A 26,548-nucleotide genomic window follows, 5' to 3' on the forward strand; every position below is an offset into this window, starting at 1 on the left:
TTGTTAAAACCAACCATAAAATACTAACGGTTGACAAACAATAGGGGGGTCAAGAGCTATTATCGAAACCGTAAAGTGTTTATTTACTTAAGGTATACCTTGGGGGTTTTACAATAATATCCTCCTTGTTAAAATTTAAGGGCTTGTTTATTTTATTTTTTAAAAGCCTATTCTAATATCCTATTGGGTTTAAATAGTAACAGAGGGCGTTTGTTTTAATATTCAAATAAAATAACTAAAATCCTATTCAGAATCGTATCCTGTTGGATATTTTACCGTTGTCTCTCTCATTATTTATTTCGTTCTCTCTCTGATTTTCTTCTTCCGTCTTCTTCACTCATTCACCACCGAGCCAAACTCTCTTTCTCTCTTTCATTCTCTCTCTCCATCAACTTGTAATGGAACAGTCTCACCAGCAAGAAGGTTCTCCATCAACACAGCTTACCTTGCCCATTTTCGGCCTAGATCCGGCCAATCTTCTCTCTTTTGGCTCAGATTCGTAAGCACGTCTGCTCTCATCTTTTTGTTTTTTCGTTTATATATGAAGTCTTCCTGGCTGCTTTTTTTTTTTTTTTTTTTTTTTTGGCTGGGGGTTGGATACTGGCTACTGCGTTGGTTTTGGGTGCTGTTGGTTTTGGGTATTAAGGGTTGTTGTTATGTGTTTTGTTTGTTACTGTGTGTTTTGGTTGTAGGTATTGAGGGCTGCTCTGTGTGTTTTCTGGTTGAGAATGACATATCACTCATGGCATGCTCTACTTCAAGATACGGGGTTCAGTTGGGATTATTAGACTCAAACTCCAACATGTTCTAAAGAGATTTGGCAAGAATATTTAAAGGTAAACTGCATATTTTTTTTTTTAAATGTTTATAACACAGTAGTTGGTATGCATTTTTTAGGGGAATATGAAATTTAATGTATATCTGTTTTCATTAATAGCAAAACCTAAGGGCGAAGGATTTCGTACATAAGGACTTGTTGATAAAGAGTTATATGAAGTTATATTTGAAAAGCAAAATGCAACTAGAAGATTCGCTTACACATCTCCATCTCAACCAGCAGAATCTAACATGTTTTTTCTCGATCTTGTAGAGGTGGACATTGATGAAGCTGAGTTCAAACCTTATATGAATAAAATAACTAGGGAAAAATGATCAAACATGTCTGGATATGGAAGATCCATAGATATGAAGAAGAAATGCGTTCGGGGAAACCCACTACTGGGTGTGATTGGTAAATTGACTGAAGTTATTTCTAATAGGAGTATGGGATCTGCGACAGCATATCGTAATGCCGATGATGGGACCCAAGAGAATGCAAGTGTTGGAATTGATCCATATTCCATGGGAAAACGTCAGGACCGTTTTGAAAATTATGCAACTAGATTTAAAGTTATTCTTGGCGGTTGTGGAGTTCTTACTTGCCAACCTAGAGCAGTGTGAGATATTTGTACACATGACACCCAAGCAAATGGCATTTTGACTTTATAATGACTTTGGCAATTCGTAGGTGAGAGTGTTTGTCTTACTTGTTGAACCAATATTTTTAACTTGTTAGTTGATACTTATTCCTTTAACAATTGGTTTTTTTTTTTTTTCTTTTCTTTTTACTACCGTCATATTAATGACTTCACTTGCTTTGTTATTATAAGAATTGATGAAAAATGTGTTGTTGTGGAATGTGAAATAACATGTTTCATATATGTTGGAGATTGTAAGTAGATTTACAAATTGAATATTATATTTTGCTAAGTGCTGCAAAAAATATGAATTGATGAACAAATTGTTTCAAACGGACAGGTATACTCTCATCTACGAATTGCCAAAGTCATTATAAAGCCAAAATGCCCTTTACTAAGGGGTCATGTGTACAAATATCTCACGCCACTTTGGGTTGGCAACTAAGAACTTCACAACCGCCAAGAATAACTTTAAATCCAGTTGCATAGTTGTCAAAATGTCCTGACATTTTCCCATGGAATATGGACCAGTCTCAACACTTGCATTCTCTTGGGTCCTATTGTCGGCACTACAATATGTTGCCGTAAATCTCATAGTCCTATTAGAAATAGCTTCTGTAAATTTACCAATCCATGTCCTAATTGTTAATAGAATATAGGTGTATGAAAGATTTTAAGGGTTGATTATTAGTAGCTTCCTATTATTAATTTAAATATGTATTAATGATTTGTTTTTAAATAATGTATCAGTAGTTAAAATTATTGTTGTGAGGTGGCAATTGATTTATGCCCATGTGGAAGTCAAAGTTTAATTGGGCAGTCAAAGTCATTTTTGCTAAAGCTAAGGGGCAGTTCTGTCAAAACCAGTTTTCAATAAACCTAATTCAAATTAGGTTTTGCTCATTTTTCATTTCTCTCGAGTGTTCTCTCTTGGTTAACAGAGAGATAAAAGTTTGTTACGAAATGTTGGATGCGCTGGAGTTTTGAAGAGCGTTGATGGAATCAACGGTAGTGGTAGGTCTTAGCTGGATTGTTTTTCTGTTTTCCTCTTCTGTATAAATCTATTCTAATGCTTGGTTATTTGGTGTGTGGTGTATGAGAGGTGTTGAGATCTGGGTTTACAGAGGGGTGTGTGCACTGTGTAAAGGGTGAGCGTATCTCTGTAAGATTCTCTTATTCTCATAGTGAAAATCTGCTTATTGCCCTAGAGAGTGGATGTAGGTAATCTATAAGATTACCGAACCACTATAAATCTCTGTCCCCTTGACATTTCATTTTTATCTGCTGCATATATGTGGATTTTATTTGCTGCTTATATGTTGGATTTTATCTGCTGTTGAATGTTGGTTTTCTTGCTTTTTGGTTTTACGATTTGGTCTCTTAAGTTTTAACACGCGGTATCAGAGCTAGGTTATCATTCTAGCACCTAGGGTTTTTTTCTAGGTTAAGAGATCTTTTGCGAATCTGAAGCATCTAGGCTTAGATCTGGGTTCCTTTTTTTTAAACAGCTGGAAGTTAGGGTTTCTGTTTAAGTCTTGGGTAAATTGGGGCTTTTTATTCTAGGAGTCTGTGAAGGGTAGGAACCAGGAAAATGTCTAAGTTTGAGGTGGAGAAATTCACAGGGGATAATGATTACGAATTGTGGAAGATGAAAATGAGAGCTATCTTAGTTAATGATGGTTTGGCTGATACTTTAGAAGGTAAGGATAGTTTACCAGACTCCTTGTCTGAGAAGGAGAAGAAAAACCTGTTAGATAAAGCCTACAGTTCCTTAATTCTAGGTTTAGGGGATAAGGTCTTAAGGGAAGTTAAGAAAATGGAATCACCAGTTGAAATTTGGGAAAAACTAGACTCTTTATACCTGTCAAAGTCCTCTCCTAATAGGTTAGTTTTAAAACAGAAGCTGTTCAGTTTCAAAATGGATGAAAACAAAATATTAGGAGACAATATGAATGACTTTATGAAACTGGTACAGGATCTAGAAGGGCTTAGTGTTAAGGTTGAGGATGAAGATCAAGCAGTAATCCTAATTAACTCACTTCCAAAAATTTTCTCTAACTTTGTGGACACCCTTAAGTATGGTAGGCAAACCCTTAAACTAGATGAAGTAGTGGTAACAATTACTACTAAGGATGCTGAATTTAAAAAGGAAGGTAAACTAGATGGTGAGGGGTTTTATGTAAGAGAAAGACCTGATAGGAAAGGCCACAAGAAAGGGAATTTCAGGGGTAGATCAAAGTCTAAGTCTAAGTTCACTAGGAAATGTTTTCACTGTCATAAGGAAGGTCATTTTAAGAGGGACTGTCCTGATAGGAAGAAAAAGTCAGGGGAAAAGGATGCTAGTGGAAGTGTAGATATAGCTTCTGATGGTTATGAGAGTTCTGATGTGTTAATTGTTTCTGAAAATGAAACTGATGCTGAATGGGTACTTGATTCTGGATGTTCTTTCCACATGACTCCAAACAGGAGTTTTCTGTCAAACTTTAAGAAACTTGAGTCTGGAAAGGTGTTGATGGGAAATAATGCAGCTTGTAGAGTCTTAGGAATAGGAGATGTAAGGCTGAATTTTCATGATGGAAGCTCAAAATGTCTCACTGATGTTAGATACATACCAGAGCTAAAAAGAAACTTAGTTTCTCTAGGAAGTCTAGATTTAATTGGCTATTGTTATAAAGCTCAAGGTGGAGTTCTTAAAGTAACTAAAGGGTCCTTAGTTGTGATGAAGGGTGAGATGAGGAATGGGCTGTATATTCTAAATGGTTCAACCATCACTGGAACAGCAGCAGTATCCTTATCTCAGAAGTCTAATAAGACAACTTTATGGCATAGGAGATTAGGGCACATTAGTGAAAAATGTTTAGTTGAGCTAGGTAAGCAAAAGGTTCTTGGAGGAGATAAAACAGAGAAGCTGGTTTTCTGTGATCACTGCATTTATGGGAAGATGAATAGAATCAGATTTAGTATGGGAAACCACTGTTCTAAGTCTATTTTAGACTATATCCATTCAGATGTTTGGGGACCTACTAAATATCCATCCTTGGGAGGTTGTAGATATTTCATCAGCATAATAGATGACTATTCTAGGAGGGTCTGGGTTTATTTCTTGAAAAATAAGGGAGAGGCTTTTAGGAAATTCAGAGATTGGAAAGTCATGATTGAAAACCAAACTAGGAAGAAAATTAGGAAACTTAGAACTGATAATGGTTTAGAATTCATAAATGAAGATTTTGATAATCTGTGTAGGGAAAGTGGAATTCTGAGGCATAGGACTGTAAGGCACACACCCCAGCAGAATGGTTTAGCAGAAAGGATTGATGGACCATTCTAGAAAAGGTTAGAAGCCTATTATCCTGTTATAAGTTACCCACTATTTTGGGCAAGGCTGCCCACACGGCGTTTACCCTAATTAACAGAATACCCTCATCTGCTATTAGTTTAAAAACACCCATGGAAAATGGTCTAGGCATCCTGCAAGCTATAGTAACCTTAGGGTTTTTGGCTGCACTGTTTTTGTTCATGAAAAAACCATGTTCAATCAAGGGCTATTAGGTGCATTTTCTTAATATCCTGAGGGCATTAAGGTTTATAAGTTGGGATATTGGAGGGAAAAGGTGTATCATAGTAGAGATGTCAATTTAATGAAGATGAGTTGGGTTTTTGGGTCAGAAGAGAGTAACAATGCGATAGGACAGAGGTCTTAAATCTGGATCTAGGTGGAGATTTTTCAAGTCTGAACAATCCTGTTTTAGACACTGTTTCAGATTCCTTACCCAGGAGGAAGAATCTAGATTAGGAGAAATGGTGATGATGATGATATGGACATGACCTGCAAAATTATCAACTAGCTAGAGATAAGAAGAAGGGAAATTAGACCACCTAGGAGTACTCACATGCTGACATGGTAGCATTTGCTCTTCAAATTGCTGAAGAGATTGATGATGAGCCTAGGACTGTTAAAGAAGCCATATTAGTAAAGATTCCAAGATGTGAACACTTGCCATGCAGAAGAATATAATTCTTAATAAAAAATCAGACCTGGATTCTTGTTAACAAACCTGAAGGCAGTAGGGGGGTTAAGTGTAAATGGGTTTTCAAAAGGAAAGAGGGTATACCAGGGGTAGAAGCACCTAGGTTTAAAGCTAGTTGTGTAGCCAAGGCTTCACACAGGTTGAGGAGTTTATTATAATGAAATTTTCTCACCAGTTGTGAGACATACCACTATCGAATTCTTTTAGCCTTAGTTGCTCAGTTTGATTTAGAATTGGAACAATTAGACATCAAAACTGCTTTCTTGTATGGTGATTTAAAGAAAGAATTCTGATGGAGCAGCCTGAATTGTTTGAAAAGGGGTCTACAACCAGGTTTTGTTTGTTGAAAAAATCACTGTATGGATTAAAGCAGTCACTTAGGCAGTGTGATAGAAATTTGACTAGTTTATGGTGAATGCTGGATTTATTCGAGTAGCTTTGATGGTTGCTTTTATTTTAAGTGTTTGTATATTGAGTGCTACATTTATTTGGCTTTGTATGTAGATGATATGCTTGTAGCTTGTAAGATCTTTCTGATTGCTAGGTTTAAGGAAGAGATGAGTAGACAATTTGAAATGAAAGACTTAGGGCAAGCTAAGAAAATCCTAGGAATGAATATTGAAAGGGATATAAAAATTGGAAAATTGATCTTGTCACAAAAGGAATATGCTGGAAAGTTATCAGGAAGTTTAATATGAGTAATTCCAAACCTGTCAAAACACCCTTAGACAGCACCTTACCATTCAGTTCAATGCCCGAAACAGAAGAAGAAAGAAGGAAATGAACTGCATTCCTTATGCAAATGCAATAGGGACTTGATGTTTTGATGGTGTGTACCAGACCTGATTTAGCCTTTGTAGTTAGTTTTGTATGTATTTTATGAGTAATCCTGGGAGAATCAGTGGAAGCTGTAAATGGGTGCTTAGGTATTGAGGGGTACAATGACTACTGGAATTGTTTACAGTAGGGAGCAAAATCAAGGAAATATCATTGTAGGATATGTGAGTGTTATGCAGAAATGTAGGTAATAGGAAATCCATGACCGGTTTCTGTTTCTCTTTTTGGATAATCTGGTTTCTTGGAAAGCTAATCTGCAGCAATTGTTACTTTGTCGACTACGGAAGCAGAATACGTTGCCATTACAAGAGCTGTTAAAGAAGCAATGTGGCTCAAAGGAATGCTTGAAGAAATGGGTTTGAACCAGCAGCAGGTTCCAATCAAGAGTGATAGCCAAAGTGCAATTTTTCTATGTAAAAATCAAGTGTTTCATGAGAGATCAAAACACATTGATGTCATGCTGCATTTTATAAGGAATTTGATTGAAGATAAAGCCATCAAGGTGGAGAAAGTTCCTGGTTGTGAAACCCAGCAGACATGTTCACCAAGTCTATTGTCTTGGACAAGTTAAGGCTCTTTAAGAGCCTTCTTCACATTGAAGAAAAGTAGAAGGAAATTCTAGGGCAGTAAGTGAGGGTAATGATCAAGTGCAAAGGTGGAGATTTGTTGTGAGGTGGCAATTGATTTATGCCCATGTGGAAGTCAAAGTTTAATTGGGCAGTCAAAGTCATTTTTGCTAAAGCTAAGGGGCAGTTCTGTCAAAACTAGTTTTCAATAAACCTAATTCAAATTAGGTTTTGCTCATTTTTCATTTCTCTCGAGTTTTCTCTCTTGGTTAACAGAGAGAGAAAAGTTTGTTACGAAATGTTGGATGCGCTAGAGTTTCAAAGAGCGTTGATGGAATCAACGGTAGTGGTAGGTCTTAGCTGGATTGTTTTTCTGTTTTCCTCTTCTGTATAAATCTATTCTAATGCTTGGTTATTTGGTGTGTGGTGTATGAGAGGTGTTGAGATCTGGGTTTACAGAGGGGTGTGTGCATTGTGTAAAGGGTGAGCGTATCTCTGTAAGATTCTCTTATTCTCATAGTGAAAATCTGCTTATTGCACTAGAGAGTGGATGTAGGTAATCTATAAGATTACCGAACCACTATAAATCTCTGTCCCCTTGACATTTCATTTTTATCTGCTGCATATATGTGGATTTTATTTGCTGCTTATATGTTGGATTTTATCTGCTGTTGAATGTTGGTTTTCTTGCTTTTTGGTTTTGCGGTTTGGTCTCTTAAGTTTTAACAATTATTATGGAGAATTTGTTTTTAATTTAGTGATAGAAAAATTATCAAACAAGAATTTAATATTGTTTAAATGTAAATAGAAAAGTTTTGGAATCAAATAATAAAATATTTTAATAAAATGCACCAAAATATTCTATAAAATCCCTTTTTCCAAAAATATAAAACAACTATTCAACAATTTATTCAACTCTAATATAATATCCAAATAATTTACCAAACACATTTTCAAATTCAAATCATATTTGATTTAATACAATTCAAGTCAACTTTTTAAGAAATACTATTCTAAAAAGTGTACCAAGCACAGCCTAAGAAAATCAGGGGCCCTTTGGTACACTATTTTTCCCTACTCTATTCTATATCCTATCCAAAATACACATTTATTTCCTTATTCTTAAAATATTATTCTATTTTATTTAATTCTTTTTAAACCCCCTAGGTTTGTTAATTTAACTAAATACCCCCAAAAAAAATTTAGAAATTGACAAAAACACCCCAGCAACCCATATTTGTCAAATTCCAGCCACCACCGCCGGAAGCTAATATAATGGCGCACTATCAACTGAATCTGACCAGTAGTGCGTTGATCTAGCCTTTTTTGGCCAAATCCACTGTGGATTCGGCCAAAGGTCTGGTCGTAGCCAATCGTCAACAACGGCCAAGATATGGCCATCGTTGACCATCAATGATGACCATATCTTTGGCCGTCGTTGACGACCAAATGCGGCCAAATCTGGTCGTCAAAGGCCAGATCTACAGCTAGATCTGGCCTTTGACGACCAGATTTGGCCGTATTTGGTCGTCAACGACGGCCAAAGATATGGTCATCATTGATTTTCCGACCAGATTCACAGTGGATCTAGTCGAAAAATGTCATATTGATGCACGACCAGCCAAATCCAGTGGGTCTTACACCGATACAATGACTCTGGCCACCCTCAGGTGGTGGTGGCTGGCTGTCGGTATTTAATGGGTAGATTAGGTGTTTTTGTTAATTTTTAAAATTTTATTATAGAGGTGTTTAGTAAATATACAAATCTAAGGAGTATTTTTATTAATTTTTAAATCTTATATCGTAATAACCATTCAATTTTACTTTTTTTAAATATTATTTTAAAAAGTATCATAACAATCAACCAATATTGCATCCCACTTTTTATGTAATATTGGAGTAACTTTTTCCAGCTAGACAGTTAAGAGTCAACGGCTACATAGTCCACTAGGTAAGGTTACCGCAGAGTCGTCCCGCCCGGTAATACTAAACTACTAATAGATAATATTTAATATTAAGCAACTCCAAAGAAATTAAATAGCAGCACTCTTTTCCAGCCTGTCTTTGAAACCACTTTACCTTCCTGGAAACAGTTTCGAAATTCTCTTCTCTAAATTCTGCATGGCAAAGATTGGTTTATTTGATTTAGAAGAGCACTTTGCTTTCTATGGAGCATACCATCGTAATCCAATAAACATATTTATTCATATGTTGTTTGTTTGGCCAATCTTTTTCACTGCTCTTCTCATTCTTTACTTCACTCCTTTCTTTAACGTCCCTCACGTAGAGTTTTCTTTCTTTGGAACCGATTTTGTTCTGGTTTTTAACATGGGGTTCTTGTTTGCTTTGATATATTCTTTCTTCTATATCTTTTTGGACTTCAAAGCCGGTTCCTTGGCTGCTCTTTTTTGTCTGGTTTGTTGGGTAGCCAGCAGTTCTGTAGCGAGATGGCTCGGATTTTCACTTGCTTGGAAGGTAATAGATTAGTTAATTTTGTTTTTTGGTTTCTCTATCACTGATATGATATAGGATCAATTTCCCTTGGAATCGATGTTTCTTTATCCTAAATGTCACCATGAGATGAGGCCACATTCTTTGTATTAGAAATGGGAGAAAAACAATGTTGCATTTCATGTATCATCGTCAATATAATTGTATTATTTATTTGCGTCTGTTTCTCATTGGAACTTAGCATTCTGTCTTATTCTTAATTTGGCATGCTTTTACAATATAAGGAATTAAATATGTCCTTAATTGTATTAGATAATAGATAGGTTTCAAGTATATTGGATGATCATGGAAGTATTAGCCCCTTGTTAGTATGTTGTTTTCTCCCTTTCCATCTTTTTAGAACCCAATTTGAATTCTTCTGTTTATGGTATAATCTGTGCATTGTACATTGAAAATTAACCCTTCTTTTTTCCAATCAAGGTGTCCTCCTCCACAATCATTGCTATTTAATTGGTTATCAAGGGATGTCTTACTTTTAATTCCTTTCTTTTGATCTTGTAATATATTCAGAATTCAGGCTTCAGAGAAATACATTAGAATTTAAAGAAACAAATGATGACTGAAAGTTATTTGGCCATCTGCACCACCTTGAAAATGAAACATGACTATTACTTTAATGAATAAAATTACTTTGCATGGAAACAAAATTTTGTATGTTTGACAATTTGCAAAGACCTTGTATTGTCAGACTAAATTTATTTTAATAGCTCTGGCTTGGAAACAAATTGGGAAAATTATGTGCCAACACAGGGAGTTTAACTCAACTGATAAATTATGAATTTCTTGGTTAGGAAGGACTGCGTCAATGCAGTTCAATTATGTTGGTTACCAATAATATATGAGATGAACATGAAGAATTCAGAGCACCTAGAGTTAACCAGTTTAAATAAGTGGGGCATTCCAGAAGAATAAACTATAATTTAATAGCTTATATATATAAATATTCTTCAGTCTAAGCATAATATTTGCATATTGTGGACTTTTTTATAATCATTGTTTCCACGAAATGCTCAGTCTTGACAATAATTGATTCAGTTATTAACTGAACTGTGATGTTGGTTGCTTGTATTATCATTGTGCATATTTTCTAAATGAGACAAGGGCATTTATCAGCAAGTCTCTCTCGGAATAGATCAACCTGGAGATGTTTGGTGTTCTTTAAACATTTAGTTTGTGTGACACAAAACATAGAGTGCATTAGCTAACTATGTCCCATGTGATTTAAGTTTCACCCTCTGTTCTTATTACTTGTAAAAAGTAATCATATAGTGGTTTCATGTCAGCTTGGTTGTTTGACCTGAAGAAACTTTTTCAGGTTGTTCTTGTGGCTCAGCTATTGTGTTGGACTGGACAGTTTATTGGTCATGGAGTCTTCGAGGTAGCTAATTTTAGTCAGCAATAAATAATGACTTTGTATTATATGCATACTCCTCATACTTGGGTTCATAATAACCTGCAGAAACGAGCACCAGCATTGCTGGACAATCTTGCTCAAGCCTTTTTAATGGCTCCCTTCTTTGTGCTGCTGGAGGTAATATTTGTTGCGATTTTAATTTAATTGTTGTAATTCTTTGAAGTTTTTGGAGTTGTGAAGTATAGTATTGTGCTGCTTGTTTTGATTGTTTCAGGCTCTTCAAACATTCTTCGGTTATGAACCATACCCAGGGTTTCGTGCAATTGTGCAAGCAAAGATTGAAGATGAAATCAATGAATGGCAAGACAACAAGCAGAGATTGATTCCCAAGGTTTGCAATGAGGTCTCTGCTCCTTTTAGTTCACAAACATGATCAAGCATAAGTAAACTGTGCCGTGCTTGTAACGTTTATATGTATGAACACCATGTGACTAAAATGCTAAACTTGAAATATACATAAGTTTTAAAAAAAAGAAAAATGAAGAAAGGGCTATACGGGCCAACACCTAAGAATCAAATATCTCTCGGGACTCAGAACAACTCTTCTCCTTTATTCTTCTTTCCGCTCTGCCTCATTCTTTTAGCTTAGTTGCTCGTTTGTATTTAGAATTGGAACAATTAGACATCAAAACTGCTTTCTTGTATGGTGATTTAGAAGAAAGAATTCTGATGGAGCAGCCTGAATTGTTTGAAAAGGGGTCTACAACCAGGTTTGTTTGTTGAAAAATCACTGTATGGATTAAAGCAGTCACTTAGGCAGTGTTAGAAAATTTGACTAGTTTATGGTGAATGCTGGATTTATTCGAAGTAGCTTTATGGTTGCTTTTATTTTAAGTGTTTGTAGATTGATGCTACATTTATTTGGCTTGTGTATGTAGATGATATGCTTGTAGCTTGTAAAGATCTTTCTGAAATTGCTAGGTTTAAGGAAGAGATGAGTAGACAATTTGAATGAAAGACTTAGGGCAAGCTAAGAAATCCTAGGAATGAATATTGAAAGGATATAAAAATTGGAAAATTGATCTTGTCACAAAGGAATATGCTGGAAAAGTTATCAGAAGTTTAATATAGTAATTCCAAACCTGTCAAAACACCCTTAGACAGCACCTTAAACCAATTCAGTTCAATGCCCGAAACAGAAGAAGAAGGAAGGAAATGAACTGCATTCCGTAGGCAAATGCAATAGGGAGCTTGATGTATTTGATGTGTGTACCAGACCTGATTAGCCTTTGTAGTTAGTTTTGTATGTAGGTTTATGAGTAATCCTGGGAAGAATCATTGGGAAGCTGTAAAATGGGTGCTTAGGTATGTGAGGGGTACAATGACTTGGAATTGTTTACAGTAGGGAGCAAAATCAAGGAAATATCATTGTAGGATATGTGATGCTGATTAGCAGAAATGTAGGTAATAGAATCCATGCACCGTTTCTGTTTTCCTTTTGGAATAATCTGGTTTCTTGGAAAGCTAATCTGCAGGCAATTGTTACTTTGTCGACTACGGAAGCAAATACGTTGCCATTACAAGAGCTGTTAAAGAAGCAATGTGGCTCAAAGGAATGCTTGAAGAAATGGGTTTGAACCAGCAGCAGGTTCCAATCAAGAGTGATAGCCAAAGTGCAATTTTTCTATGTAAAAATCAAGTGTTTCATGAGAGATCAAAACACATTGATGTCATGCTGCATTTTATAAGGAATTTGATTGAAGATAAAGCATCAAGGTGGAGAAGTTCCTGGTTGTGAACCCAGCAGACTGTTCACCAAGTCTATTGTCTTGGACAAGTTAAGGCTCTTTGAGCCTTCTTCACATTGAAGAAAAGTAGAAGGAAATCTAGGGCAGTAAGTGAGGGTAATGATCAAGTGCAAAGGTGGATTTGTTGTGAGGTGCAATTGATTTATGCCCATGTGGAAGTCAAGTTTAATTGGCAGTCAAAGTCATTTTTGCTAAAGCTAGGGGCAGTTCTGTCAAAACTAGTTTTCAATAAACCTAATTCAAATTAGGTTTTGCTCATTTTTCATTTCTCTCGAGTTTTCTCTCTTGGTAACAGAGAGAGAAAAGTTTGTTACATGTTTGATGCGCTAGAGTTTCAAAGAGCGTTGATGGAATCAACGTAGTGGTAGGTCTTAGCTGGATTGTTTTTCTGTTTCCTCTTCTGTATAATCTATTCTAATCTTGGTTATTTGGTGTGTGGTGTATGAGAGGTGTTGAGATCTGGTTTACAGAGGGGTGTGTGCATTGTGTAAAGGTGAGCGTATCTCTGTAAATTCTCTTATTCTCATAGTGAAATCTGCTTATTGCACTAGAGAGTGATGTAGGTAATCTATAAGATTACCGAACCACTATAAATCTCTGTCCCCTTGACATTTCATTTTTATCTGCTGCATATATGTGGATTTTATTTGCTGCTTATATGTTGATTTTATCTGCTGTTAATGTGGGTTTTCTTGCTTTTTGGTTTTGCGGTTTGGTCTCTTAAGTTTTAACAATTATTATGGAGAATTTGTTTTTAATTTAGTGATAGAAAATTATCAAACAAGAATTTAATATTGTTTAAATGTAAATAGAAAAGTTTTGGAATCAAATAATAAAATATTTTAATAAAATGCACCAAAATATTCTATAAAATCCCTTTTTCCAAAATATAAAACAACATTCAACAATTTTATTCAACTCTAATATAATATCCAAATATTTCCCAAACACATTTTCAAATTCAAATCATATTTGATTTAATACAATTCAGTCAACTTTTTAAGAAATACTATTCTAAAAAGTGTACCAAGCACAGCCTAAGAAAATCAGGGGCCCTTTGGTACACATTTCCTACTCATTCTATATCCTATCCAAAATACACATTTATTTCCTTATTCTTAAAATATTATTCTATTTTATTTAATTCTTTTTAAACCCCTAGGTTTGTTAATTTAACTAAATACCCCCAAAAAAAATTTAGAAATTGACAAAAACACCCCAGCACCCCTTTTGTCAAATTCCAGCCACCACCGCCGGAAGCTAATATAATGGCGCACTATCAACTGAATCTGACCAGTAGTCTTTGATCTAGCCTTTTTTGGCCAATCCACTGTGGATTCGCCAAAGGTCTGGTCGTAGCCATCTCACAAACGGCCAAGATATGGCCATCGTTGACCATCAATGATACCATATCTTTGGCCGTCGTTGACCCAAATGCGGCCAAATCTGGTCGTCAAAGGCCAGATCTACACTAGATCTGGCCTTTGACGACCAGTTTGGCCGATTTGGTCGTCACGACGGCCAAGATATGGTCATCATTGATTTTCCGACCAGATTCACAGTGGATCTAGTCGAAAATGTCATATTGATGCACGACCAGCCAAATCCAGTGGGTCTTACACCGATACAATGACTCTGGCCACCCTCAGGTGGTGGTGGCTGGCTGTCGGTATTTAATGGGTAGATTAGGTGTTTTTGTTAATTTTTAAAATTTTATTATAGAGGGTGTTTAGTAAATATACAAATCTAAGGAGTATTTTTATTAATTTTTAAATCTTATATCGTAATAACCATTCAATTTTACTTTTTTTAAATATTATTTTAAAAGTATCATAACAATCAACCAATATTGCATCCCACTTTTTATGTATATTGGAGTAACTTTTTCCAGCTAGACAGTTAAGAGTCAACGGCTACATAGTCCACTAGGTAAGGTTACCGCAGAGTCGTCCCGCCCGGTAATACTAACTACTAATAGATAATTGGAGTCCTTAAAGTAACTAAAAGGTCCTTAGTTGTAATGAAGGATGAGATGAGGAATGAGCTGTATATTCTAAATGGTTCAACCATCACTAGAACATCAATAGTATCCTTATCTCAGAAGTCTAATAAGACAACTTTATGGCATAGGAGATTAGGGCACATTAGTGAAAAAGGTTTAGTTGAGCTGGGTAAGCAAAAGGTTCTAGGAGGAGATAAAATAGAGAAACTGGTTTTCTGTGATCACTACAATTATGGGAAGATGAATAGAATCAGATTTAGTGTAGGAAACCACTGTTCTAAGTCTATTTTAGAATACATCTATTCATATGTTTGGGGACCTACTAAATATCCATCCTTGGGAGGTTGTAGATATTTCATCAGCATAATAGATGACTATTCTAGGAGGGTCTGGGTTTATTTCTTGAAAACTAAGGGAGAGGTTTTTAGGAAATTCAGAGATTGGAAAGTCATGATTGAAAACCAAATTGGGAAGAAAATTAGGAAACTTAGAACTGATAATGGTTTAGAATTCATAAATGAAGTTTTTGATAATCTGTGTAGGGAAAGTGGAATTCTGAGGCATATGACTATAAGGGACATACCCCAGCAGAATGGTTTAGCAGAAAGGATGAATAAGACCATTCTAGAAAAGGTTAGAAGCCTATTATCCTGTTCTAAGTTACCCACCAGGTTTTGGGCAGAGGCTGCCCAGACAACAGTTTACCTAATTAACAGAATACCCTCATCAACTATTAGTTTAAAAACACCCATGGAAAAATGGTCTGGGCATCCTGCAAACTATAGTAACCTTAGGGTTTTTGGCTGCACTGTTTGTGTTCATGAAAAAACCGATAAGTTACAACCAAAGGCTATTAGGTGTATTTTCTTAGGATATCCTGATGGCATTAAGGGTTATAAATGCTGGGATATTGGAGGGAAAAAGTGTATCATTAGCAGAGATGTCAGATTTAATGAATATGAGTTGGGTAGTTTGGGTCAGGAACAGAGTAACAATGCAGATAGAACAGAGGTCTTAAATCTGGATCTAGGTGGAGATTTTTCAAGTCTGAACAATCCTGTTTCAGACACTGTTTCAGATTCCCATACCCAGGAGGAATAACCTAGCTTAGGTGAAAATGGTGATAATGATGATGATGGACATGACTTGCAAAATTATCAACTAGCTAGAGATAGGGAAAGAAGGGAAATTAGACCACCTAGGAGGTACTCACATGCTGACATGGTAGCATTTGCTCTTCAAATTGCTGAAGAGATTGATGATGAGCCTAGGACTGTTAAGGAAGCCATGATTAGTAAAGATTCCAGGAAATGGAAACTTGCCATGCAAGAAGAATATGAGTCTTTAATCAAAAATCAGACTTGGATCCTTGTTAATAAACCTGAAGGCAGTAGGATGGTTAAGTGTAAATGAGTTTTCAAAAAGAAAGAGGGTATACCAGGGGTAGAAGCACCTAGGTTTAAAGCTAGGTTGGTAGCCAAAGGTTTCACACAGGTTGAAGGAGTTGATTATAATGAAATTTTCTCACCAGTTGTGAGACATACCCTATCCGAATTCTTTAGCCTTAGTAGCTCAGTTGATTTGGAAATGGAATAATTAGAAATCAAAACTGCTTCTGAATGGTGATTTAGAAGAAAGATTCTGATGGAGCAGCCTGAATTGTTGAAAGGGGTCTACAACCAGGTTTGTTGTTGAAAAAATCATTGCATGGATTAAAGCAGTCACCTAGGCAGTGGGTATAGAAAATTTGACTGGTTTATGGTAAATGCTGGATTTATTCGAAGTAGCTTGATGGTGCTTTTATTTCAAGTGTTTGTATGGTGAGTGCTACATTTTATTGGCTTTGTATGTAGAGATATGCTTGTAGCTTGTAAAGATCTTTCTGAAATTGCTAGGTTAAGGAAGAGATGAGTAGACAATTTGAAATGAAAGACTTAGGGCAACCTAAGAAAATCATAGGAATGAATATTGAAAGGGATAGAAAATTGGAAAATTGATCCTGTCAAAAAGAAATATGCTGGAAAAGTTATCAGGAAGTTTAATATGAGTAATTCAAACCTGTCAAAACACCCTTAGGACAGCACTTTAAATTCAGTTCAGTTCAATGCCCAGAAAAGAAGAAGGAAGGAAGGAAATGAACTGCATCCGTATGCAAATGCAATAGGGAGCTTGATGGATTTGATGGTGTGTCCCAGACCGATTTAGCCTTTGCAGTTAGTTCTGTAAGTAGGTTTATTGATAAGAGCTTGAAAGTATACATTTTATTAGTGATTCAATTGGATATTTGTGGAAAAAAGGTGTTTAATGTTGGAATTTGAATTATTATTTCATAAATACGTTTTACGGGATCACGGGTGTATATGAGTATTTTCATGTTCAAACCGTATTTGAAGGAAAAAGAATGATGTCGATGGAATTCGTGACAAGTAGGAACAAACGGTGCAAGAATCGGAGTTGAAACGAGAAAGTGTGACTCGTCGAAACTACAAAAGTAAAATCTGGAAATCCTTTAAGATGAGCATGCTTTTGTTTGTATATAATGACGCGTGGTAATCGGAAATTGACGATTCTGGTGGCGTTGGAAAGCTTATCAAAGAGCTACAAAGGTCATGTTGATGAATTTACCAAATTCTGAAGTTCACGGACTCTGGGGACAGAAAGAACGATCGCGCAGCGATTGTTTCTCATCGCCGCAGCGATGGGTCTCGGGCCTATTTGGGTTATTGCATTCTCTAATTTGAGTGGGTTAAGGATTTTAATTCTTTTCCTAAGTAACTTGAAAACCCTAGACTATAAATAAGGATTTTTAATTAGTTTTAAGGGGATTTTGAAGAAGGAAAAAGGACGGCCACTACTTGGAGATCGGAATTCTTGCGATTCTCGTTCACAATTAGAGAAGTGTTCTATTTTCCATTCTTGAACTCATGTTATTCAATATAATGGTTGTTTTCATTACGTATTTATGAACTAATTCTCTTCTAGGGCTAAAGATGTAGCCCAATTTATGAATATGTGTGACTTTATTGTTGTTAATTCTTATTGAGCATAATTCTAAGTTTTATTATTGTGTGTAATGCTTTCAATTCTTAAGGATCCGAGCGTGAATGATATCATGGGTTGGGTTGAGATCGAGAGATGAAACCTAATTTGTCTAAGGTAATAAAACCATAGATTAAGCGAACGCTAGAGATAGGTTACCGCGATCTGTGAGGCTGGGAAATTCCATAGATCTTAATGATTCTTAGCTCCTAAATCCATTTTAGAGATAACTTGGGTTGTTGCTTAAGGGTTAATTTGCTAATTGCTCGAGAGAGAGTTAGTGGAATATTAGGGGATTTGGCTTTTAGAATAGGCTTAATTAGGTTAACAACAAATATCAATACATAGGATTAAATTGGTGCGAAATCTATGCCCTAGGTTTAGTCATATTGTTTTTACTTCAAAGTGTTTACAAGTTTACTTTATTCAGTACTAATTTTAGTTGTTAGTTTATTTACTTTTCATTAAATCATTCTTAAACTTCAGTTTAATCAAATAGCAATAAAATATATAGTTTGGTACTTGGTAGGTAGTTCCCTTGGGATTCGACCACGTTTACTCGAGTTTTACTACTTGCACGATTTCGTACACTTGCGAATAGCCTGTCAGTTTTTGGCGCCGTTGCCGGGGAACTATTTTATTTTAACAATATCAATACAAAATATTAGTTGCTAATTGATTTGTTTATTCTATTTACTGATTTTTTATTTTGTTGTCTTATTTGTGGTTTTCAGCTAGAATTTGGAGAGTTTACGTTCAGAGGTCGTGGTCATCTTAATCCACTTGATTTTGGAGATCGAGAGAACCGTAAAAAGTTGAGAAGAGAAAAGAGGCAAGCTGAATCTGAACAAGCAATGGCTAACACAGGAGTGTCAATCCTAATATGCAAAATCAAGAGAATGAGTGAGGATAATTGGAAGGAAATACAATGGGTGGTAGCAGTGGTTCAGAGAGCATTGAAGGACTATTTAGTCCTACTATTGATGGTTGTTATTCAAGTTTCAGGAGACCACCCATTCAAGCGAACAATTTCGAGATTAAGCTAGCAATTATTGGAATGAGTCAGCAGTCAATCCAATTCGCTGGGTTATCAAATGATGATCCCAACCTGCATATCGCAAATTTCCTCGAGTTGTGCGACACATTCAAGCATAATGGGGTTTCGAGGATGCAATCAGACTAAGGCTTTTCCCTTCTCTCTACGGGATAAAGCTAAGGCTTGGTTGATTCATGCCATCGGGAGCATCACGACATGGAATGAGTTGGCTCTCAGCGTTCCCACTAAGTATTTCCACCTGCCAAGTCGGCCAAATGAGGAGTGAGATTACCAACTTTTACCAACAAGATTCAGAGTCATTGTATGAAGCATGGGAAAGGTTTAAGGATCTTCTACGGAGGTGCCCACATCATGGTACCATCTGGTCACAAGTGCAAACGTTCTACCAAGGTTTGCCACCAACATTCAAGCCATGATTGATGCTGCCAGTGGGGGAGCATGACAACCACACACACCAGAAGAAGATTGAACACCCCAACACCAGAAGACAAGCATACAATATGATCGAGGTGATGGCGAACAACAACTATATGAGGACTCCAGAAAGAAATTCAGCAAGGAGATCAGGGGGTGCACGAAGTTGACAGTTACACAACATTGGCTGCTAACTTTCAAACATCAGAAGCAATTAGGTAATGTGTTAAAAATAAATGCAATTGAATCTTCTTCTCTAACATGTGACCTTGTGCAGGAAATCATCCATCCAAGGATTGTCAAGAAGGGAACGTTGCTCAGCCTGACAAGCCAATTACGTCGATAATTTCCAAAGGGGGCAAGGGAATCCATATTCCAACACATACAATCCAACATGGAGGAAACACCGAACCTCGTGGAGCAACAACAACGAGCATAAACAACCTCCTATTTTCAGAATCAAGAGCCAACATCTAACTTAGAGAATGTGCTCACCAAGTTCATGAAGAGACAAACAGAGGTTTGAGAAGACTGACATCCTTGTCCAAAATCAATCAGCCTATTAGGAACCTTGAGACTCAAATTGGGCAGATTCATAACATATTAGCGGGAAGACTTCAAGGGGTTTTGCCGAGTGATACAGAGAAGAACTCGAAGGAACAAGTACATGCAATCACCTTGAGGAGTGGAAGAGTTTGAAAAATTTAGAGGAAAACCTGAAGGATGAGCAGAAGACGATTGCCACGGCGATGAAGATGGTTGCGCGGCGAGCGTGAGCAGGAGAACATCTGTCAGAAAGAAGGACAACACCGCGGCGATGAAACTGGTCGCCGCGGCGACCGTGATGCTATTCATATTTCGTCAGGATCATCTAACGATCGCCGCGGTGATGGATCTGGTCGCCGCGGCGACCGTACAAAGAGCAGAATATCTTCAACCCAGTCACCTTGCCGTACCCACAACGGTTGAAGAATCAGAAGCTCGACAAGCAATTCAGTAAATTCATTGAAATGTTTCGTAGTACAATAATATTTCCTTGTTGATATGCTTGAACATATGTCGAAGTATGCGAAATTTTGAAGGAGATCCTCATGCATAAGAGAAATTCGAGGAACACGAGAAAGTTATGCTGACAGAGGATGCCGTGCGCTGATTCAAAAGAAACTACCACCTAAACTACGAGATCCAGGAGTTTTACTATCCTTGTATTATGGTAGTTGCTATTTGAAAGTGCTATGCGATTTAGGGGCTAGTATTAACTTAATGCCGTTTTTTCATTTATAGGAAGCTTGGATTGGGAGAAGTGAAGCCAACCACTGTGTCTCTCCAACTAGCGATCAATCGATCACATATCCTAGGGGGGTGGTAGAAGACGTCCTGATTAAGGTAGATAAACTGATTTCCAGTTGATTTTAGTGTAGAATGGAGGAGATCGGAAATGCCTTTAATCCTAGGACGACCTTTTCTAGCAAAGAGTAGAGCATTGATAGATGTCATCAAGGGAAACTAATCTAAGGGTAGAAGATGAGCAAGTAGAGTTTAATGTTTTTGATGCTAAGAAGCGTCCAATGACTTAGACACATGCTTTGAGATTAGTGTCTTGATAACATAGTAATAAAAAATTAGAAGAAAATTACCCTAGTTCACCCCTAGAGCAGTGTTTAGTCAACTCTGGACTATGGAGGTTGACTGGAGATGGTAGATGAACAACGATCAAAGCCCTATGTGAATGGTGGAATTAAGGATACAAGGGCTGGATTCTCTAGATGATCGGATGAAGAAAACGAAAAGTCAGCTTACGACTTTAACCAGCGTTCGGGAGGCAACCCAAGTTTTTTTTATTTTATTTTTTTGATTTTTTTGATTAGGTGTGTATTTTTGCGGGTGTTAATTTTCAAGTATGTTAATTTTATTTTATTTTTTTTTGTAGGTAAATAATTTGATTTGTGTTTGTTTCTCTAAATTCATAAATTTAACACATGATGTGTTCCAATGAGGTGCACTGCAAGTTTCTTTGTTTGACAGAATTAAAAGACAACAATAGAATGAAACGAGTTGGTGATCGAATTGTCATGCGTATTCGCACTTCACGATTGCAAAAGGGGGTACTTTTCTCTTTCTCTATTTTACGCTTAACATTGGGGACAATGTGATTTATTGGTTGGGGGTAGGAATTCAAGAAACTTAAATTGAGCAGAATTTTTGTATGGATTTAGAGAGCAGTTTTTTTTTTCTTTTAGTTGGTTGTTGAGCTTTATTTTGTCTTTGGATGAATCAATTGTCTATGATAGGAAGTGATTGCAATAACATAGAACTAATAGAGGACATTAATTTTTACCTTTGCTTTCAGATGAGTGTGAATATTAATGACATTGAGTTGAGACCCTAGTGAACTGTGGATTGAAAGTGGTTTAGTCACTTATTAGAGACGTGTATGTATGAAGTTTCCATGAACTTTATTGTGATCTCAACAAACTCTAGAACTCATTTGAAAATCACTCAAGGCGAAATCCTAGAATTCACATCACTTAGGAAATGATTTAGGCTGTTTTGGACCAATTGAGCCTTTCAAGCACAACCCTTTTATCATTATCTAGTTAACCCTTGAGCCTTTATTTTAAAATAATTAATTTAGCCTGTTTTTTCGTTCTTTGAACTTAATGTTTACCTATCCTGATTTTGAGCCTAAAAACCAATCCTACCCGCTTTATCATTAAGAGACTTTATTGTTCTTCAAGCTTATTACGAGTTTGGTAAAAAGTGTGGTTGTCACAACCCATGCGTGCGAAGAAATTGATTGGGGGTTGCGAAATGTTTGTAAAATCAGTGGGGATGTGCATGTGTGCATGTTTCAGCCTTCTTATTGTTATTATAGAAAAAAAAAAAAAAAAAAAAAAAAAAAAAAACATTCTGACTAGTTGAAGGGTATTTCGGCTGGAAACCAGAACCCGCCTTAAAAAACTGCCTAGCAGTACATTGACAACCTCTGGTATAACAACGCCACGTACACCTAGACGCATCTCCCTCGCCGCATTTATGGTATCAAAAAAAAAAAAAAAAAGAAAAAGAAAAAAGAAAGATACAAGTTTGAGGGGTGTAAATTAGTGGACACACTGGTTGGTGGTTGAGAAGAAGTGGAGTGCGATTTGATTTTAGAGTTGCATGAGGAAAATTAAGTCTCTACTTGTTTTTCAATCATTTCCTTGGACCCATACCCTGGCCTAAAGTACAACCTTACAAAGACCTATTGATCCCAGGGGATATGAAATTCTACATTAGTGGAGAGTGGTTTGAAAAGTGAGCCTAGGAGTTTGATTCCATGATTCAAATATAAGTCATAACCCGAATACTGAGATCAAAATTTGTTCATGAATGTTGTGCATAACACCATCGAGTTTGTAGACTAATGGTTTGTGGTGTATGGATGTTCTAGGGTCGTTAACGAAAATGAAATTGATGTTTGCATTGTCTGTGAGTTTTAGGTGAATTTAATTAATCTATTTATTTTTGTGATATGCAATTTTTGAGACGTCTTTATGAATGATCCAAGACTTTTGTTAGGGTGTTCTTGTTATGTTTATGTTTGTTACTTTTAGAGTTTAGGATAAGTTAGTGTGGGATGTTTGTGGGTATCGTCGCTGGAAACCCTCACGAGACTACAACTTCCAACTAGGGCGCTAGGGGTTTAAAGGCGTGCATACGCTAAATGCAATCGTGTCAATCTACGAAAGTGGTTAGGATAGTTTAGATATAGGTTTTTATGGTTATTTTATTTCAAGCTTAGAGACTTATTTTATCGCTTAGTTTGCTAGGGACTAGCAAAAAGCTGGTTGGGGGTTGTGATAAGAGCTTGAAAGTATACATTTATTAGTGATTCAATTGGATTATTTGTGGAAAAAGGTGTTTAATTGTTGGAATTTGAATTTATTATTTCAAATACGTTTTACGGTATCACGGGTGTATTTGAGTATTTCATGTTCAAACCGATATTTGAAGGAAAAAGAATGATGTCGATGGAATCGTGACAAGTAGGAACAAACGGTGCAAGAATCGGAGTTGAAACGAGAAAGTTGTGACTCGTCGAAACTCAACGTAAAATCTGGAAATCCTTTAAGATGAGCATGCTTCGATGTTGATCATAACTTGAGCTGTGGTATCGGAAATGACGATTCTAGTGGCGTTGGAAAGCTTATTCAAAGAGCTACAAAGTTCATGTTGATGAATTTACCAAATTCTGAAGTCACGGACTCTGGGGACAGAAAGAAAGATCGCCGCAGCGATTGTTTCTCATCGCCGCGCGATGGGTCTCGGGCCTTTTGGGTTATTGCATTCTCCTAATCCGAATTGAGTGGGTAAGGATTTTAATCTTTTCCTAAGTAACTTGAAAACCCTAGACTATAATAAGGATTTTTAAAGTTTTAAGGGATGTGAGAAGAAAAAGGACGGCCACTACTTTGGAGATCGGAATTCTTGCGATTCTCGTTCACAAATTAGAGAAGTGTTTCTATTTTCCATTCTTGAACTCATGTTATTCAATATAATGGTTGTTTTCATTACTGTATTTATGAACTAATTCTCTTTCTAGGGCTAAAGATGTAGCCCAATTTATGAATATGTGTTGACTTTATTGTTGTTAATTCTTATTGAGCATTAATTCTAAGTTTTATTATTGTGTGTAATGCTTTCAATTCTTAAGGATCCGAGAGTTGAATGATATCATGGGTTGGGTTGAGATCGAGAGATGAAACCTAATTTGTCTAAGGTAATAAAACCATAGATTGAGCGAACGCTAGAGATAGGTTACCGCGATCTGTGAGGCTCCGGGAAATTCCATAGATCTTAATGATCTCTTAGCTCCTAAATCCATTTTAGAGATAACTTGGGTTGTTGCTTAAGGGTTAATTTGCTAATTGCTCGAGAGAGAGTTAGTGGAATATTAGGGGATTTGGCTTTTAGAATAGGCTTAATTAGGTTAACAACAAATATCAATACATAGGATTAAATTGGTGCGAAATCTATGCCCTAGGTTTAGTCATATTGATTTTTACTTCAAAGTGTTTACAAGTTCTACTTTTATTCAGTACTTAATTTTTAGTTGTTAGTTTATTTACTTTTTCATTAAATTCATTCTTAAACTTCAGTTTAATCAAATAGCAATAGAATATAATAGTTTGGTACTTGGTAGGTAGTTCCCTTGGGATTCGACACTTGTTTACTCGAGTTTTACTACTTGCACGATTTCGTACACTTGCGAATAACCTGTCATTTATGAGTAATCCTGGGAAGAATCATTGGGAAGCTGTAAAATGGGTGCTTAGGTATGTGAGGGGTACAATGACTACTGGTATTGTTTACATGCAGTAGGGGGCAAAATCAGGGAAATATCATTGTAGGATATGTGGATGCTGATTTTGCAGGAAATGTAGACAATAGGAAATCCATGACTGGTTTTCGTTTCTCTTTTTGGAATAATCTGGTTTCTTGGAAAGCTAATCTGCAGGCAATTGTTACTTTGTCAACTACAGAAGCAGAATACGTTGCCATTACAGAGGTTGTTAAAGAAGCAATGTCACTCAAAGGAATGCTTGAAGAAATAGGTTTGACCTAGCAGCAGGTTCCAATCAAGAGTGACAGCCAAAGTGCAATTTTTCTGTGTAAAAATCAAGTGTTTTATGAGAGATCCAAACACATTGATGTCAGGCTACATTTTATAAGGAATTTGATTGAAGATAAAGCCATCAAGGTGGAGAAAGTTCCTAGTTGTGAAAACCCAGCAGACATGTTCACTAAGTCTATTGTCTTGGACAAGTTAAGGCTCTTTAAAAGCCTTCTTCACATTGAAGAAAAGTAGAAGGAATTTCCAGGGCAGTAAGTGAGGGCAATGATCAAGTGCCAAGGTGGAGATTTGTTGTGAGGTGGCAATTGATTTATGCCCACGTGGAAGTCAAAGTTTAATTTGGGCAGTCAAAGTCATTTTGCTAAAGCTAAGGGGCAGTTCTGTCAAAACTAGTCTTCAATAAACCTAATTCAAATTAGGTTTTGCTCATTCTTCATTTCTCTCGAGTTTTCTCTCTTGGTTAACAGAGAGAGAAAAGTTTGTTATGAAATGTTGGATGCGTTAGAGATTTGAAGAGCGTTGATGGAATCAACGGTGGTGGTAGGTCTTAGCTGGATTGTTTTTCTGTTTTCCTCTTCTGTATAAATCTGTACTAATGCTTGGTTATTTTGGGTGTGGTGTATGAGAGGTGTTGAGATCTGGGTTTACAGAGGAGTTGTGTGCACTGTGTAAAGGGTGAGCATATCTCTGTAAGATTCTCTTATTCTCATAGTGAAAATCTACTTATTGCCCTGGAGAGTGGATGTAGGTAATCTATAAGATTACCGAACCACTATAAATCTCTGTCTCCTTTACATTTAAGTTCTTATCTGTTTATTACTCGTGGATTTTATCTGCTGCTTATATGTTGGATTTTATCTGCTGGTTGAATGTTGGTTTTCTTGCTTTTGGTTTTGCGGTTTGGTCTCTTTTTGTATCAACATACACACACACACACACACACACACAGACATATATATATATATATATATATATATTGTTGCCTTTATTGAATCCCTCTTCCATTATATTATTACATTTGCATCCTCTCAGAATTTCTCTTCTAATTTATTTATTTTACCACATAAGTCATTTTTGCTTGTACACCCACCTTCTTAACATGTAAACCCACTGCCTGTGCCTATAACAATCTCTTTTGATATATTACTACATGTAGTATAATATGAACAAATAATCGAGATACAAATTATATATAGAATGCTAATTAGTTAATCTACTTTTATCTTATTCTAAAATTGTTCTTGTTTATGAATGTTTTAAATTTTTATCAATTATTGTTTTTATAATTTAAATAAAATTCTAAAACATGTTAGGGCGTGAACCAAAGTCTATAGATGTGGGTGAATTTGTAGTTGTAATAGTTAATTAACTATTCGCCAAGGTGTCAAGAGAGGTGTGAGCTTAGATAAAGCCTTACCCTCTCATGATTTGAGCTCATTTGAACTTTTAAAGATTGTATGACACATGTGCTTTTTATTTTATTTATGGTTCAGATCTATATGTTTAGTACATATTTTCTTATTTTATAGTCATTAATCACAAGCCTTTAAAAGTTGGACCTCAGCTCTGATTTAGTGAGGATCTTAGTCTAGTCAATAATGGTCAACTTATCCATTTCAACAACCCTTATTGGAATTTATACCATCATCAAGCTAATTACAAAGGGGAATTATGCAAAACTGTCGTATTTAACACTGTATATTCAAGGGATTTCGATTCTCTCAATTTAGGAAGAATAATTTGACATGAAATAAGAATTTTAAAACTTCTACTGTTACGGTCAGTTAATGCTGAACAATTTTGGGGCATTGGTTTCCTCTCGTACACGTCTTTATTACGTTCGTTGTTTCATGAGATC

The 26,548-nt window shown here is 36.2% G+C and overlaps 1 protein-coding gene and 1 non-coding gene across 2 annotated transcripts; one reads left to right on the top strand and one right to left on the bottom strand.

The window, feature by feature from the left end:
• The first annotated feature begins 8,921 nt into the window (after positions 1–8,921).
• LOC116108677 (uncharacterized endoplasmic reticulum membrane protein C16E8.02-like) lies at positions 8,922–11,250 on the top strand. Its single transcript, XM_031394919.1, has 4 exons — positions 8,922–9,363; positions 10,715–10,777; positions 10,859–10,930; positions 11,028–11,250. Exons 1-4 carry the CDS (start codon positions 9,010–9,012, stop codon positions 11,184–11,186), a joined length of 648 nt encoding a protein of 215 aa, XP_031250779.1. The 5' UTR covers positions 8,922–9,009; the 3' UTR covers positions 11,187–11,250.
• Positions 11,251–18,910: 7,660 nt separating this feature from the next.
• LOC116108696 lies at positions 18,911–19,017 on the bottom strand. The gene has a single exon (XR_004124670.1). It is a non-coding gene; the product is annotated as a small nucleolar RNA R71 (small nucleolar RNA).
• Positions 19,018–26,548: the final 7,531 nt, after the last annotated feature.

The sequence above is a fragment of the Pistacia vera genome, unplaced genomic scaffold (assembly GCF_008641045.1).
Source record: "Pistacia vera cultivar Batoury unplaced genomic scaffold, PisVer_v2 Contig567, whole genome shotgun sequence".
Taxonomy (NCBI): Eukaryota; Viridiplantae; Streptophyta; class Magnoliopsida; order Sapindales; family Anacardiaceae; genus Pistacia; species Pistacia vera.

What these genes read in the sequence shown, in the direction of transcription:
- LOC116108677 (XM_031394919.1), top strand. Translation starts at nt 9,010, where the DNA reads ATGGCAAAGATTGGTTTATTTGATTTAGAAGAGCACTTTGCTTTCTAT. An exon ending in GATTTTCACTTGCTTGGAAG is followed by an intron (nt 9,364 to 10,714) that starts GTAATAGATTAG and finishes AAACTTTTTCAG; the next exon opens with GTTGTTCTTGTGGCTCAGCT. An exon ending in TTGGTCATGGAGTCTTCGAG is followed by an intron (nt 10,778 to 10,858) that starts GTAGCTAATTTT and finishes AATAACCTGCAG; the next exon opens with AAACGAGCACCAGCATTGCT.